The following is a 17517-nucleotide window of genomic DNA, read 5'->3' on the forward strand; positions in this document are numbered from 1 at the left end:
CAGACTCTTCCCTGGGTGGTCCTGGATTTGAATTTGCAGATAGAGGCCTGCATATCCCGGGCAAGGCACTCACGGTGCCAAGTGTCTTCTGGCCAAAACTTGCTGACCTGCGTCTGCCCCACTCGGAATCCAGGGGCTTAACTGGCCAGTCTACCAAACTGTTGTGATGTTTGTGGGATGGGGCCGAAGGCTGTGCTGCCCCATGTACCTTTTAGCTGTGGCCTTGTCTTCCCAGTGGCCATGTCCCACCCCATCCCCTCTGCCCCCTTTCACACCACGGTCTGTTCTGTTCCTCTCGGTGAATCCCCATCACTCTGGATGCAGAGTTACCATAATTATCATTTCAGAGCAAGACTGTCCCAGTTTAAGGCTGTTAGTTGCAGTCCCAGAGGAATGACTATGACACAGAGGGTCGTGGGAAACGTACCTCATCTTTTCTCAAGCTTCTGAGCATGAGATTGGGCAATCAGTTTACGCATCTTTAGAGAGAATATGATTCCAGGAGCTGCTGTGGCAGCTTCCCCTTGTCCCTGGATAAAAAGCAGCTGGTGTGTGGGGACAACTCTGGGGGTCGATCATCTGCAGCATTCACGGCCTCACCACAGGCCTGAGCGTGGCGGGGACGTTTGGTCTGCTGTCTGGCCCTCAGCCTTTGTGACCGGCTTCCTTTCCAGTCTCCTCTTGCTTTTCTGAGTCGTTGTGTGGCCTTCCTTCTGGACTTGGAGCTGCACTAACTCAGTGAATTGGGCAGCAGGAAAGTCGCGCGTGAAGCCCTCAGGAGTAGAGAGGAGGGGAGGAGAGTCAGAGAAAGAAGCAGGAAGCGGAAGGCGTGAGCCTGTTTCGGACATACTTAGGGACTGAATTCTCATGGACCAACTGTAGGACGGTAGCAAATCTCTGGCCATCTCCTCTCAGTTTCCTCATCTGTAAAACAAGGGACTTAACGCTTTCATAATTGCTGACTTCCCCTCCACTCTTGTGGCTTCATGACCTACCACGTGTTCATGGCACTCACCCAACTTGCCTTCCTGCTCCCCCTTTCGTCTCTCCCCACTTCCAGTTGAAGAGAAAATTCAAAGGAATGTGTGTCTTTTGTTTACTTTTGGTTGCGCTTCAAACATCTCTTTTTGACTTATTTTTAAGTTATCTGTTTGTTACAGACAGTGTTTTATTCTTTTAACACACTAACCCGTTCCTCATATATCCCCTTGGAGTTTGAGGAACATCGCTAAATGGGTTAAAAATCATTTCACAAAATTACTTTAAACTTGAAGCTTGTTAATGCTTGTGATTCGCCATCATGACCCCTGCCAACAGGCATCATGTGAAACATCGTCATTGCTGGTCCTCTTTCTGTTTAAGACACGCTGCTCTGCTGAAGTCTGGCCTTGTGGTCCCAAACATTGTGGTCTAATTACAAAGGTGTTATTTCTGTCATTGCGTTTTCTAGTGGGAAACCTTGATTTAAATTAAAAAAAAAAACTCATCTGATCGATCTTCTGACGGGAAAAGTTCTTTTAGTTGATTCAGCTGAGTTATTTGTAGCTAGAAGAGAAGAATTTTGCTATGAACAGCTCAGATATCACCAAAGGGATACTTTGCTTGGCCTTAGGGAGTTTGATTTTTTTATTGTTTTATGCTGTGATTAGAATAAATTGCAGATACATGCTGCTTCTACAAAGGGCAGAATCCTAATTCAACTGATTTACAACCCCTCCTCTTTTTTTTTTTTTTTTTGTTAAATAGGAAACTGTTAAGGATAATTCACTTCTTTTTATGCCAAACGTCTTGAAAGTCTATCTGGAAAATGGGCAGACCAAATCGTTTCGCTTTGACTGCACCACCTCCATAAAGGTAAGAGGACCCGCTGAACTGTGTACCTGGACACTGCCAGGTACGGCGTGGAAGTCCCACTGTGACTCTTGTGCGGCTATACCTTCATTCAGAACTATCTGTTTATTTCTGAGATTTTTTTGGTTGTTTCCAAATAAGGTAGTGTGAATACTTAAACACAAACCCAAACAAAAAATTTAAACTAACAAGGTTCTGCTCTGCGTGTGTGTGTGTGTGTGTGTGTGTGTGTTGCAAAACAATATAATATGCTATCAGTCATGAGATACTAGGGCTAGTCATTTTAATACAGCTGAAAATTAATTAAAATAGTGTGACTGTCACCAAGAAGGCTTGGCACCCTGCCCAAAGCCAGCATGATTTCTCAGCCTTGTTATCCACGGAGATGATTAAGATGTTAGATGTTAATTGAGTATCTGCTACTTTGGTGTCCAGCAAAAAACAAGGGATAGAATAATGTAAAGGTAACATTTACTTTCAATTGCTGTAACCAATTTCATGGAAATGATACATAAAAAGGCAGAAATGAGGTGTACTTTTAGGAGAGGGGAGAAAAGGAAGAGTCACAAAGCAATCCTGTTATTTCAGAGCCACAGGTGAGTTCTACCTAATGAGTTCTCACCTGGTATAACAAAGCGTATGGGTTCTTTACCCCCATGTTTCCTTACTGGGGAAGAAAAGTGCATATTCTCTATTTTATTGGGCAAAGGTGTGTTCAGAAATTGATTGCCCCCTAATGTTCTATCAGCCTAAAATAGGCTTTCTTCAAATGGCACAATAAAAAGGGTTTTATTGAGGTTAAAAAAAAAGGGGGTACCTAGTGATGATCTGTACAATAATGTATCAAGAGAATATCAACTTTGTATTAAAAAACGCCTACCAATAGTCAACCTCTAATTCTCTTTCTTTTTTTTTTTTTTTGCGGTACACGGGCCTCTCACTGTTGTGGCCTCTCCCGTTGTGGAGCACAGGCTCTGGACGCGCAGGCTCAGCGGCCATGGCTCACGGGCCCAGCTGCTCCACAGCACGTGGGATCTTCCCAGACCGGGGCACGAACCCGTGTCCCCTGCATCGGCAGGTGGACTCTCAACCACTGCACCACCAGGGAAGCCCTAATTCTCATTTTTTAAAAATTAATCAGCATAGGCCTTATGAGTGGAATTATTTCCACCAAGGCCAACTCGCTGTGCATTCTTATTGCCATGATACCACAAGCAGCTTGTTCTGAATTGCTTGAAATAGGTCGTGATTTAGCAGGTAATAGAGCAGACAATATTAGATTGATGAAGGACCATTTAAATTATCCTTAAATCATTCCAGATGAAATATTAACTTCCTTTGTACAAGACTGCTAATTTTAAGTGGTGATGACTGAAAAAGCCCTTTTCCTTTATTCCTACTCAAAATCAATTTATAGTGAGATGTTACTCCAAGTATTGATCAGCTAACTTAGTGGTCAGCAGAGTTTTCCTGGAAAGGCCTGTAGAGTAAATATTTTACGCTTTGTGGGCCATTTGCTCTTTGTGGGCCAGTTGTTGTCTCATGAAAGCAGCCAGAGGCAGGGGGTTCAGGAGGTCCTTAAGACCACCCTGAGCTTTAATAATTCACTCGAAGCACTCACAGAACGCAGCACGTTGGTATCCTCGCAGTTACAGGCAGAGAGCCCCCAGTCATCGTCCCCCCGGGGAGTCATGCCGACACTGCTTATTTCTCCCAGCACTGATGTGTGACAGCGTGCACAGGGTACTGCCAACCAGGGAAGTTCGCCCGAGCCTTGGTGTCCAGAATTTTTATTGCGGGTTGTCCACTTAGACACAGCTGCCCACCTGTGTGGCTGACCTTAGCACCCTGCCCCTCCAGAGGTGAACTGATACCACATGGTCCATGGTCCCCACCATGAATCCCATCGTTAGCATAGACTATCCAGTGTAGCCCAAGACACCTCACGCACCACCACACAACCCCCCCCCCCCCCCCCCCCCCGCAGTGAACAAAGATACCTCTATCAGGCAGGATACTCCAAGGGCTTAGAGGTTACCTCCCAAGAGCCAGGGGCAAAGAGGCAAACCTTCTTCAGGCAAGACTCATCCTTTACTGTACAGATAATATGTGAATGAATGGCCTCGGCCAGATTCCAAACGAAGGGGCCAGGCTCTAGTTTGAAGACCCCTGACCTAACCCAAAAGAGCTACATTGTTTCAACTCCCTCTGGTACTGTGGCTTGTTCTGTGGTACCAACTGGTCAGAAAAGCTCCTTGCCATTGGAGCCCTTACCCATCTGAAGATATAGGTAAAGACTTGAATGCATTTCTTAACAGAAATAAATCTAAATTTAAAAGAGAGCCCTGTTGTTAATTCCCTCTGGCCTCTTTATTATAGGAACCCACCCCAGACTAAGTTTGATTTCCCTGAGGATGGCAGATGACAATGACAAGATGGGGAGCAATGCAAAGCGTCCACATGAAATTAAAGCTATCTTAGCTTGTGCCTCACAGCCTCATTATCACCAGAGATGCAGACTGGGAGGCGTAAACTGGAAATAGTATAGGTATGAAAGGGATATGATGCTGTTTAATAAAAATTGCCAAAATTCTTGCTTACAGAGGCACAATAGGAAAACACTATTGCTGGCACATGTCCTCCCTGGTGATTCAGGAGAATGTTTTATAAAATATGTGTCGCCACACAGAGGCTGGTTTTCTTTTCTGTCTTCTGGGTCTTGAGCAAAAATTATGAAACAGAATCTTTTTATGAAATTCAGTATAGTCACGGAATTTCTGTTGAATGATTTTTTTTGGTGGTGGGTAGGTATGGGGATCTTTGTTTTAAAGGAGCCAGAGGAAATCGAAAATGGTCCACGGGGAAGAATCAAAACCCCAGAAAGAGCAATTAAAAAAAAAACTTCTATGTATGGCCGGGTTTCTCTCCCTTGACATTGTCAATCCTTTGGACCAGAAAATTCCTTGATGCCAGTAGCATCCCCAGCCCCGTTGTGACAACCAAAAATGTCTCCAGAAATTGCCAAATGTTGCTCTGTGGGATTTTAGCATCTGAATATTAGTTATCTTAGAAGAGAGATCACTTACTAGTTTTCAAGTACATGAAAAAGTTAATGGTTGAGGACATTTGTTTACATTGCAGTCCACTTGTGCTTGTGTATAGAACACCTTTCTGATCATAAATGTTTAATCCTGTGAAGGATTGCTGACAAAGCTTGCTCATTTTACCTTCCTCGGAGACTTAAAATAAAAGCTGATATATGGGGCTTCCCTGGTGGCGCAGTGGTTGAGAGTCCGCCTGCCGATGCAGGGGACACGGGTTCGTGCCCCGGTCCGGGAAGATCCCACATGCCGCGGAGCGGCTGGGCCCGTGAGCCATGGCCGCTGAGCCTGCGCGTCCGGAGCCTGTCCTCCGCAACGGGAGAGGCCACAACAGTGAGAGGCCCGCGTAACGCATAAAAAAAAAAAAAAAAAAAAAAAAAAAAAAAAAAAAAGCTGATATATGTATATCATCATTGTCGACAAAAATAATCAATAAACAATCAATAAGAAGAATAGAAAAGAGTTTTATTTCAGCCAAACTGAGGACTATAGACCGGAAGCCAGCTTCCCAGATCACTCTGAGAAACTGCTCCAGAAAAGCATGGTTTTCAAGCACAGTTTTATATCTTGTCAGAAAAAAAGAACATTAAACAAGTCAGGAGTACATTTCTTGAGGATTTCAAAAAAACTAGAGCAGCACGTACACAGCGAGTCAGTATGACCTTGGCACCTGGGAAGGGAATCTTATCATCGAAACAGGACCAGCATTGGTATCCCAGGAAGGGAGCCATTTAATCTTTATTTTTAACGTGGACATTCTTGACTTACTTCTGGTCAATGTGCCCTTTTCTTTAATAATTAAGGCAGGGCTTCTCTGGTGGCGCAGTAGTTGAGAATCTGCCTGCCAATGCAGGGGACACGGGTTCGAGCCCTGGTCTGGGAAGATCCCACATGCCGCGGAGCAGCTGGGCCCGTGAGCCACAACTACTGAGCCTGCGCGTCTGGAGCCTGTGCTCCGCAACAAGAGAGGCCACGACAGTAAGAGGCCTGCGCACCACGATGAAGAGTGGCCCTCGCTCGCCGCAACTAGAGAAAGCCCTCGCACAGAAACAAAGACCCAACACAGCCAAAAATAAATAAATTAATTAATTAATTTTAAAAAGAATAATAATAAATAATTAAGGCAGATGTACAATGTTTGATAGGCCACAAACGGACTGTTTAAATTAGCATAAAATTCAAGTTAACTTGGGGCTTCCCTGTTGGTGCAGTGGGTAAGACTCCGGGCTCCCAATGCAGGGGGCCCGGGTTCCATCCCTGGTCAGGGAACTAGATCCTGCATGCATGCCACAACTAGGAGCCCGTATGCCACAACTAAGACCTGGTGCAGCCAAAAAAAAAAAAAAAAAATTCAAGTTAACTCATGCATAAGCCAGAATGACTTCCCCATACCTCATTATGTGAAAATTTCTTTTATCAGTATGGTGCCCTAACTGTATGCCAAGCAGTGCTGTAATAAATGCTGTCTATGTATGAACTCATTTAGTCCTGGTATCTATTCTGAGGCAGGTATTATTATTATCCCCCGTTGACAGGGACGCTAAGGTGCCTAGAAGTTAAGTAACTTGCCTTAAGCTGCCAGCTAATACGAAGTAGAGTCAGGGCAGAAGCCAGACTCTTTCCGGAGCCCACGTTCCTCACCACTACCACGTGCTCTTACAGAGGGGTGGGCTAGGGGTCGGCAAACTTTTTCTGTAAAGGGCCAGATAGCAAATATAATAATTTAGGCATCACAGGCCACACAGCCTCCCCTGCCACCAAGTTCAGGTCTGCCCATGCAGAGCACGAAAGCAGCCAATACATAAACAGATGAGCGAGACTGGGTTCCAGTAAAACTTATTTTACAAAAACAGGTGGTGGACTGGATTTGGCATGCAGGCATGTAGACCACTTTCAGAGGTGGTTTAATTGCCACCCCATTTAGAAGGAGGGGAACTGAGCCGACTACACTGCACAATCTGTTGCTAGGCTCTATAAAGGGATTCGGTTACATATATATTCAGACTCTTTTCCCTTATAGGTTATTACAAAATATTGAGTATAGTTCCCTGTGCTGTACAGTAGTAGGTCCTTGTCGGTTATTTTATACATAGTGGTGTGTGTATGTTAATCCCAAACTCTTAATTTATCCCTCCCCTCTTTCCCTTTTGATAACCGTGAGTTTGTTTTCCATGTCTGTGGGTCCATTTCTGTTTTGTATATAAGTTCATTTATATGTGGAATCTACAATACGGCTGCCTTGATTTTGATCGCATCTTGTCTGTTTCCTCTGTAAGGATGTCATCCTAACCCTTCAAGAGAAACTCTCCATCAAAGGCATCGAACACTTCTCCCTCATGCTGGAGCAGAGGATGGAAGGAGCCGGAACGAAGCTGCTCTTGCTTCATGAACAGGAGACCCTAACTCAGGTGTGTGAATTATGCCCCCAGTGCCCGTGCTGCCCCTGACAGCAGAGGCTGCCCTGCCCAGAGCTCCCCTGTCCTTGAATCCTTTAAATACCTTCCCCACAGCCCTGGGCAGCCCCACTATAGGAAGCGCCGGCATTCATAACGGATTTTACACCTCAAGGTGATGTTTCCCTTTTGTCAGTTTTTCATAGACTGTCGTCAGTTGATCTGACAAACAGAATTGTCAAAGACTCAGCAGTGACTCGTTGGGGATATGGCTCTGCAGAATTGTATTTTATGTTATGGTAGTGACTTGTTCACCTGTTTTGATAATTGATCTCTAGCAACTATTAAAAGGAAATGCTTTCTGCAATTATTTAAATTAAGCCAAAATCATATTTCGTTCTTTGAAGTTCCGGGTACCTACCTCAGACTGTTTTTGGAAGCCTGAAATCCCTGCCCCATCGTGCCCACTGTAAATATGTGACCCACCAATGTGTCCCAGCTCCTGCTCACCAAGATGCCACCCCCATCTGTTCTCTGGGGAGACAAGCGGGTTGCTTGGCTGCTGAATTCAGCACAGCGCCCTGACTTTCCTTGCGATTCCACACAAGCAGGGTCTTTGTTGGATGTATGAGGGATTTCAACAAATTCCTCTTATGTAGGAGAGTTCACTGAAGAGGGGAGCTTATGGAGGGGGGCGTGAGGGGACACCAGGAGGAGAGGCAGGGAGTCAAGTCACCCCCAGACGGATGGAGTAGCGGAAAGTGTCATCACGCTCAATTGCCTTTTGGTTGTCGCACAATTAAAAGCTACACGTCAGGTCCCGCAGATATCCCTGACTCTCTCAATGTAGTAAAACTCGATGCAATGAATTCGTTACGAAGTTATCATTTGTGTTCATTTCCTATTTCTAAACTTGACCTTTTATTTTTATCACGTTTAAATCTGCCTATTGAATTTTTTTTTTTTTTTTTTTTTTTTTTTTTTGCGGTACGCGGGCCTCTCAGTGCTGCGGCCTCTCCCGTTGCAGAGCACAGGCTCCGGATGCGCAGGCTCAGCGGCCACGGCTCACGAGCCCAGCCGCTCCGCGGCATGTGGGATCTTCCCGGACCGGGGCACGAACCTGCGTCCCTTTCATTGGCAGGCGGACTCTCAACCACTGCGCCACCAGGGAAGCCCTACCTATTGATATTTTAAATCACATCTAATTGTTTATTATGTTAACCTGTGCCAAAACACGCTTGGAAACAGATGAGTTGTTTATTCTTTGTTATAGGGGAACAGCCCCTGATACACAGAATCCCACATGTGAAAGGTCAGTGTTTGGCTCCGAGTTCCTCCAGAAGCCAACCTTGAGACAAGGATTTGGATGTCAGTGGTTTATTTGGGAGGCGATATCAGGAAATACTGGGAGAGGAATGGGAGGGGAAATGGGAAAATGGGGACGCCAATAAAGAGTGTGTAATCAAGCCAGTTTCCACTGTGGGCAGCTGGAGCGCAATCCTGCTGGGGACACAGGGAACCAGCAGAGAACGTGCCTCAGAGGTATCCCACCCGAGAGCGAGGGGGCTGGGGCTTCGTACGCTAACATCCTGTCCATAGTTGTGGGTGGGCTTCTCCTAAGGACAACTGCTCCCTGGCTCTGCTGGTTTGCCCTGTGCTGGCAGATGGTCACAGGTGTTTGCAGTAAATAGCCTTTTGCTTGGAGCAGTAAATGCCAAGGGGATGTGGGCAGACAGCCAGTTGCTATGAGTCTAATGAAACCACCCACAACTTTTTGATATTTCTATTTCTACTTTCCCCCTGAACTTCTACCTACCACCCAGCCTTTATGGGAAAGCTTCATGCTGATTTAGCTGGACAGAGATTCTTTCAAAGTCTCTTCTGATGCTAGGTAACCATAACTTCTCATTCCGGATTGATTTCCAATTTTTAGACTTCTTTTAAAACATTAGAGGAGGAGTTTCAACCCCCGGCTTCCTCTTCCATCAGGACTTTTGGCGCTGGCCACCCTCCTACTCCACGGGCAGCAAGGTCGAAATTCCTTTTCCCTAAGGGCCAAGAATAAACCCCACGTCTTTTTGCTTTACCTCCTCCAGTATCTCCTACTCAGAGCTTAATTTACTCTCCCCTACTGGCCTTTTTAATTAGCATGCTGGTGAAGCCCACCTGCAATACTTTTCCCAGGAGACCCTGGCTACAGGCTCCTGCTGCAAAGCCTGCCGGGAGTTGTAGTCCCTTGAGTCCAGGCCACGCGTGGGAATGCGTGGGGCTGGTTGAGGCGGGGGGACGGGGGCCTGGTGTGGTAAGATTCATAAAGGGCCAAAAATAAATATAATGATACCTTCAAAAAAAAAAAAAAACATTAGAGGGATTCCCTGGCAGTCCAGTGGTTAGGACTCAGCGCTTTCACCGCAGTGGCCCGGCTTCAATCCCTGGTCAGGGAACCGGGGCGGCTCCGCCAAAAAGAAACCCAAAAAACAAAACAAAAAACTTAGAAGGAAACAAAAAGCCTCTAACAATGCTTCTTCCCTTATCTTTCTAGAAGAGGCTTTGTTTTGTCTTTTTTTTTTTTTTTTTTTTTTTTTTTTCAGTACGCGGGCCTCTCACTGTTGTGGCCTCTCCCGTTGCGGAGCACAGGCTCCGGACGCGCAGGCTCAGCGGCCATGGCTCACAGGCCCAGCCGCTCCGCGGCACGTGGGATCTTCCCGGACCGGGGCACGAACCCGTGTCCCCTGCATCGGCAGGCGGACTCTCAACCACTGCGCCACCAGGGAAGCCCTGTTTTGTCTTTAATCAGAACGAAAAGCAAAGTGCTAAAACTCAAGTATTGTCTCTAGAAAACTGATTGTTTAAATATCCTGAAACAAACCAGCTATATGCCTTTGAATTCAATACATATGAAAAATTTGACCCATGAAATATTTATAGGCATGATAGAACTGGGGAGTAAGTATAAGGAATTTGTCCAATAACAAAAATTATTTTAAAATATTTAACTGTGATGAAAACTGCCAAGGAACTTTTAAGCGACTCTACCTGAATTTCTGGCAGTTTGACACTAAACTTCTGTCTAGAAAGTAACGTTGTTATTACATACTACTTAAAGTTTCCAAGAAATTGGTTTTTTGCTTGTTTTAGAGACTGTTATTCTCGTGGACTGCCATTTCTAATGAGTCTAAAGCATGTTTTTGCATTACATTCATTCATTTCCCAAAACTAGTGTAACCTACTAATGATAAAAATAAACTCAAGGAGGCTTATGGAAAATTCAGGACAGATTCTAACCTGTAATTAAAGGAGCCGGAGATAAGATGATCTCTGACTTTCTGACATCAGACAGGACCTTCTGACAAAACACCATTATGTCACTGTGACACTCACCAGCAGCCCTGCCAGCACCCCAGGTCTCTTAGAGTCCCACGCATCCTTCTTCCTGGTTTGCTTTACCGTCAGCCAGTGATGAGCAGCCCGGATCCCATGGGCTCCGGACTTCACTCAGCTTTGCAATCCTGCCCACAGACAGAAAGCTGGTTCAGTGTACTGCTTCTCAGGATGCCCAGTATACCTTTAAACGTGGGATGTGTTTTCCCCTTGAAATTCTTCTATATAACAAAGTTAGCAATGTAAACTCTCAGAATGTGTGTGTGCATGCGCACTCTGATAACTCAATAAAGCTATTACTATTTTATTTTGATTTTTTTTTTTTTTTTTTGACTGCACTGCGTGGCTTGTGGGATCTCAGTTCCCTGACCAGGGATTGAACCTGGGCCACAGCAGTGAGAGCCCAGGATCCTAACCGCTAAGCCACCAGGCAGCTCCCTATTTTGAACTTTTATATTGCAGTTCACGAACATTTTTATTTTGTCAGGTTTGTCCCCTGCATAAAAGTAGTTACAAGTACATGAAACTGCATGCAAGCGCATTAAAAAGTACATCCAGGGGCTTCCCTGGTGGCGCAGTGGTTGAGAGTCTGCCTGCCGATGCAGGGGACACGGGTTCGTGCCCCGGTCCGGGAAGATCCCACATGCCGCGGAGCGGCTGGGCCCGTGAGCCATGGCCGCTGAGCCTGCACGTCCGGAGCCTGTGCTCCGCAACAGGAGAAGCCGCAACAATGAGAGGCCCGCGTACCGCAAAAAAAAAAAAAAAAAAGTACATCCAAGTGCACAAAACTACAAGTAGAACAACTGTGTGGGTTCCTGCTGCGTGGTTTTAGTTTTATCGCACTGACCTCTTTAAGGGAAATTGAAGAGCTTTCACCTTCTTTTTTTAATCTTTTTTTGTTTGTTATTTTTTAACTTTTTTTCTTTTACCTTCTTTCTTGAAGTCCAGTGTCTTTCATTCATTCAGCTGTGTATGAAGCACCTACCGTTCATTGATTGATTCCCCTTTGTTGCAAAAAGAATTAAGAAACTAAGACCTAGTAGTTGGCACGTACTGTGCTGGGGAAAAGAAAAGCGACTCAGAATGATCCATGGTCCTTAACCCTGAAGGACCCGTGGTGTATTCTAAGCCCCTTTGAACAATTTGGACAAATCATGATAGCAGAAGTTTGGGTAGTTTGGAAACCTGAGGACTCCAGATTTAGTGAACGGGCCAAAACTTCTGTCCTCCTGCGTTCCAGTTGGATGTCATCCAAGTTGCCACTGTCATGCTTTCATTGCTACCATCCTTCTGGAGTCTAATTGAGGAAAAAACCCACAGCAGTGTTACACAGTAATAAACTGTAGTGACCAGTCTCTGTGCTCCTATCCCCGGGTCCCCTTCTGCGCCCCCTACCCCTAGCCTTGCTTGAGTGTGTGACTGTCACGACAGCCAGCATCTGCAGATCTTCTTCAGAGGACTGCCCTCAGACTGCTGGCGCCCATCCTGTCCATACCTGGAAAGTCACAGCCCCCGGGACAGCCCGAAACCAATGACTAACCTGTGATCCCAGAGGCTCCGTGGTGTAAGTTTCCCACCAGAGTCTCCCTCAGGACAGCCTGTAGCCACCCCTGCTGGGCTGACCTGAGCAGGTTGACCTGCTTCCCCCACTCCCTCACTGGCCTCTCCTGGGAGCAGTTCCTTATTGAAGTCCCTCATTTCAGGGACTGCTTTGGGGGAACGTGACCTAGGTCACAGGTATGTGCAGTGTTCAGGGAATGAGTATGTATGACAAATACTAAAAGAACCTCAACCGCTTCCTTCCTCAGTGTCCAAAGAAAGCTGCCTTTGCTTCTGCCCCTCAGCCCTTTCTGCCGGCACTGAAGGATTCTTGTCATTGGTCTGCTCTTCTAGGTGACCCAGAGGCCCAGCTCGCATAAGATGAGATGTCTTTTCCGAATTAGCTTCGTCCCAAAGGATCCAATTGACCTTTTAAGGCGAGATCCAGTTGCTTTCGAGTATCTGTATGTTCAGGTACGTGAGAACCAGGGCATGTTTCATATTAACATTGTGGGATGAATTAACTGTGGGGTTTTCCCCCCTGAATTCTTTCGTTTGGGATCTTCTCTCTCTTCGTCCCTCAGCCCAAGCTCAATGTATTATAAAAGAATTCCATGGTGCTTTTTTCTTATTGTAGTATAGTTGATTTACAGTATCATGTTAGTTTCAGGTGTACAGCACAGCAATTCAGTTATGTTATATATATATATATTTTTTTTTTTTTTCTTCAGATTCTCTTCCCCTATAGGTGATTACAAAATACTGACTGAGGTTCCATGGTGCTTTTTAAATTTTTTGATTTTGAAATAATTTCAGCCTTATGAAAAAGATGCAAGAGTAGTAAATGAGCTCTTTGATATCCTTTACCCAGATTCACCAGTTGTTACCATTTGACTACATTTACCCTATCTTTAGTGTGTGCACACGTCCTCCCCTTCCCCCATCACACACGATTTTTTTCCTAAACCATATGAATGTCAGGTACAAAAACCATGCTCGTTTACCCCGAAATATGTCAGTATATTTTCTATTTATGAGAACATTTTCTAATATAATCATCATACAATTAACGAAATCGGGAAATTTAGCACTGATCCATTTCCATTATTGGATCTACAGTCTGTGTCCAAATTTTGCCCATTGTCCCAAGAAAGGTCCTTTATATCAATTTTTTCTAGGATAAGATCCACTCCAGGATCTCACTTTGCATTTAGTTGGCATGTTACTTTAGTCTTCTTCAGTCTGGAGCATGCCTCAGCCTTTCTTTGACTTTCACGACCTTGACAGTTTTGCAGAGTGCTGATCAGTTATTTTGTAGAAACCTCTCGATTTGGGTTTCTCTGGGGTTTTCTCATGATCAGATTGAGGCTCTGCCTTGGGGGCAGAAGAACAACATGAATGACTCCATGCCCTCCTTAGTGCATCGTATCAGGAGGCATGTGATGTCATTTTGTCCCCTTCGTGGTAAGGTTCACACTGACTCTTGTCGACATTCATACTAATTGATGTTCTCCAGAAGTTACCACTTTTCCTTTTATAGTTAATAAGTAATTTGTGGAAAGTCACTTTGCAACTCTCATTATCCTTTTACCTGTTCATTTTAGTATTCGTTGATGATTCTTGCCCAAATATTATTGCGATGGTTGAAAATGATGATTTGTCTAATTCCATTATTTCTTCTTCAGTTATTTGTTGGCATTCTCCTGTAAGAAAGAGTTTTCCCTTCTTCTTTATTTACTTATTTTGTTTATTCATTTATTTGGTGCTTAGATTGTTCTGAAATACCGTGATATTCATTGTAATGGAATTATTCATTTCAAGGCAGTAAAACTTTAAGAAGATATATCTTTTGCAGACTGTCTATATCTGATTCTGGGATATAATTTTCAAAAAACAAGACTTCCAGAAATGAGACGCTTTGCTGTTTATCCCAAAGGGAATTTATCTGCTTGATATTTAGGCGATGTTCCTATATTTCTCTGTAACTGCTTCCCATTACTCTTACTTAAATTCCCAATATAATCACATCAAACAGTAAGAGCCCACTTACCTAATGCTTAAGCATCTACATTAGAATTACTCAAAGAGGTTGTAAACCTTAATGTAACCTTCCCCCACAAAGAAAGGAGAAAACACGAGAGTAAGGCCAAGAAAAAACGCTCTCTTTGGCTGGGGGATATCTGTATAAGCCAAAGGTTGCTGGAGCCCTAAGTAAGAAATAAAAAGCAAAGAACGTAGGAAAAAGAAAAATAGAAGAAACATTTGTTAACTCTGGGTAGTTGATATGCTGGTGTTTGTTTTACTATTCTCAGTATTTTCTTGTATATTTCAAAGCCTTTGTAATCTTTAAAAAGTTGGGTGTGAAAAGAAAACAGAAGATGGCAGAGAGATGTAGACAAGATAGATGGCAGAGATTAGGAACAGTGACATAAATTAAATGGCAATAAGCCCTGGAGAACAGAAATTCAGTGGGAGGAGAAAGAAGCAGAACATACTAGAACATTCCAGCAGATGGGGGCACTCAGGGAAAGGCCTGTTAAATGTTCCCCACCTCAGTGGTCTTTGGAGGAGACTGTGGTATTTACAACTCAGAAGGATGATTAGTGTTTATGAAGATAACCCGGAGTCATCCGAAAAAGGCAAATCGTGCCCATATACCCTGTTTATCAAATAAAGAAATGTGCACTACACTTCACTCCATTTTCTACCCAGAACAACGAACTTAAATGTTAAACTTTTGGTTACCTGGGTTACAATATCCCCTGTTCCCCAGAGGCCAGGTAACCCAGACCTGACTGCACGGGACAGCTTGATTCTCAGCTGATCTATTACTGCCATCTTCCCGTATTCCTTCTGAGAACCAACCCGGGGCTCTGCCACGGCAACTCATGTCACGTGCTATGTTTTTAGCTTGTTAGTTGCAAATAAGTAGTTACAGGTGCCGATCAGCGTGTGGCTGTAGAGCGCGAGATGCATTCAGTTGTCATTCTCTATAATTATACACTCATCCCATTAACAAGATGATGCTTTAAAGCCATTTACTTGGCTTCTGTTTGCAACATCACAATTCCGTTGCATTTCTAAAAGAAGAGCCCGGTTGCGTTTGTCCTGGGGAGGAGAGACCTTTTAAGTAGCCCAGGAGTAGTGCTAAGCACTTACGGTGTTGGCTCAAATCTAATGCAGTTCATGGAAATCTTTCTTATTCAGAAGACACATCTTTTCTACCTGTGGGGCTGTCCTGAGAACAGGAAAACCTGTCCAGGGCTCTTGCCCTGGGACTAGCTGAAGACCAAAGACATTTCTGCTTTCCCCGCTTGGGTGTTGCACAGGTGGTGGATTAGCTATCCCTTCAAGGAGTAGCCAGCACTGGGGGAGGAAGGGGGGAGCCATGTTACGGTGGGCGATAGCGGCCAAAATTAACCTACCATCATCTCATATATCCTCCACTGAGAATAGGAAATGAAAATTTCTTGGACTCAGACCCTCTGTCTCAAAATGCCTTGTATCACAGAACGTGCAGTAGGTCTAAAATTACATATCTGTGTAGCATATGTCAATGGGCCTGCGAATGGCGCTGTGTCCGAGTGTTGATTTTAAGGTACTAAAAAGATGCAATAAAATTAGCCTGGAGAACAAGAGAGGAAACAGAAACAGTGTCTATCACGTTACACAGACAAAAATCAATTCCGCCTAGTGGGCTCTTAATGAGGGCAGTGGCCATTGACCATGACAATGACCACAGAGGTTTCGATAGTGATAATGTATAAGAATCTCCTAGCCATTAATGGACCATGAAGTATTTTACAGATTTCAGCATATATAATAACAGTAAACCCTAATAATCCAGACTGTTCTATTTCATAATTATAATAAGCTATGCTGACATTTAGCTGTCCACTGTCTATTAAAACAACGATGGTTAAACCAATTGGTAAACAGGATGATAAGGCTACAAAATGTTTTCAAACACTTTAGCAGTACTGGTTTCCTTTTTAATATCTCACATATTCATTATAAATGAATTTTTGTAGGTCTAAAGCGGAGTCTGTCGAGACCTCTGTTTAGCAAACCAGTGACCGCCATTTGTGTGTATAAGTATATTTTAAATAATGTACTTGAGAGTAATAAATGCATAATTTGTACCAAAAATATATATAAGTCAGACATCACACTAGTTCTCCGGGATCAGTCTGAACTAATTATATAATGTAATTAAGTGACTAATCACCTTGACAAAAGAATCCACTCAGAAGTCTGGTTTTAAATACAGGGTATAACAGGGTGGGAAAAAACAACGGCAGTCACAACTCTGAGGACAACTGATAGTGATGAGTCACCTTTATAAAGCACATTCCATTTTATGAAACATCCTTGCAGGTATGCTAGCAATCTTGAGAGTTAGCCCATTTTTTTTTCAGATAAGAAAACTGAGACTCAAGAGAGATGAAGTGCCACATCCAAGGTCATTTGATTGGTAGTTGACAGAGCCTAGGATCCAACTTGGAGCTTTTGTCTCTAAATTCTACGCTAAAATCCTGTTTCGAATCTGTCATGCAATAGCAGTCCTAGAAGAAAGTGATCTGTCAAAATGGTTTACCGAAAAACTGGTTCTTCGAGTGCGTGTTATGGCCTGGCACTTTGCCAAGAGACTTGCCCACCCTCATCCCTCACGAGACTATAAGATGACCCTATCTGGACCCTCAAATCCCCGGTACCCCATTGTGGACAACCCTGGGCTCCTGGAAATAACTGGTAAACCCAAGACTAGCAAAACAAAATGGCAGCTTCCCTCAGAGCCACCCTGTCTCCTGCCTCTAATCAGACCCACTTCCAACAGGAGTAGAGTGCAGTCCCGATAGATGTAGGATTTTAAGGAAAAACGAAGGTGGAAAACCACGTGAAGGACGGAGGGAAGGAAATGTGGCTTCACTCTTGGGGCTGAGGGATGGGCTGAGAGGCAGGCACCCAGAGCAGGCAGGTAGGGTCCCAGGGGGACGTATCCGAAGGGCAAATACTGTATGCAGAAACCGTATGGGGCACATGTTCCCATTTAGTAGAATCAATACATGAAGTGGTCGTAAAGGTACTTATCTCAGAAAGGAGCCAAACAAATCCTGATACGGTTTTTATTTGAAATCTTTTGAGGACAAGGCAAAGAATAAAGAAGAGAGAAAGAGGCTAAATGTATTTTCTAGCCCAAGAACCTAGTTTCCAATAACGAAAATAAGTAAACACACATGCAGAGTATACTT

The 17517-nt window shown here is 44.2% G+C and overlaps 1 protein-coding gene across 1 annotated transcript in view; it reads left to right on the forward strand.

The window, feature by feature from the left end:
* Positions 1–17517, forward strand: part of FRMPD4 (FERM and PDZ domain containing 4) — a 182009-nt gene that overhangs the window by 143516 nt on the left and 20976 nt on the right. Inside the window, exons 6-8 of the mRNA XM_032619955.1 lie at positions 1747–1854; positions 7229–7360; positions 12620–12739. Coding sequence (XP_032475846.1) covers positions 1747–1854; positions 7229–7360; positions 12620–12739 — 360 coding nt within the window. The remainder of the gene's footprint in view (positions 1–1746; positions 1855–7228; positions 7361–12619; positions 12740–17517) is intronic.

Source organism: Phocoena sinus, chromosome X, assembly GCF_008692025.1.
Source record: "Phocoena sinus isolate mPhoSin1 chromosome X, mPhoSin1.pri, whole genome shotgun sequence".
Classification (NCBI taxonomy): domain Eukaryota; kingdom Metazoa; phylum Chordata; class Mammalia; order Artiodactyla; family Phocoenidae; genus Phocoena; species Phocoena sinus.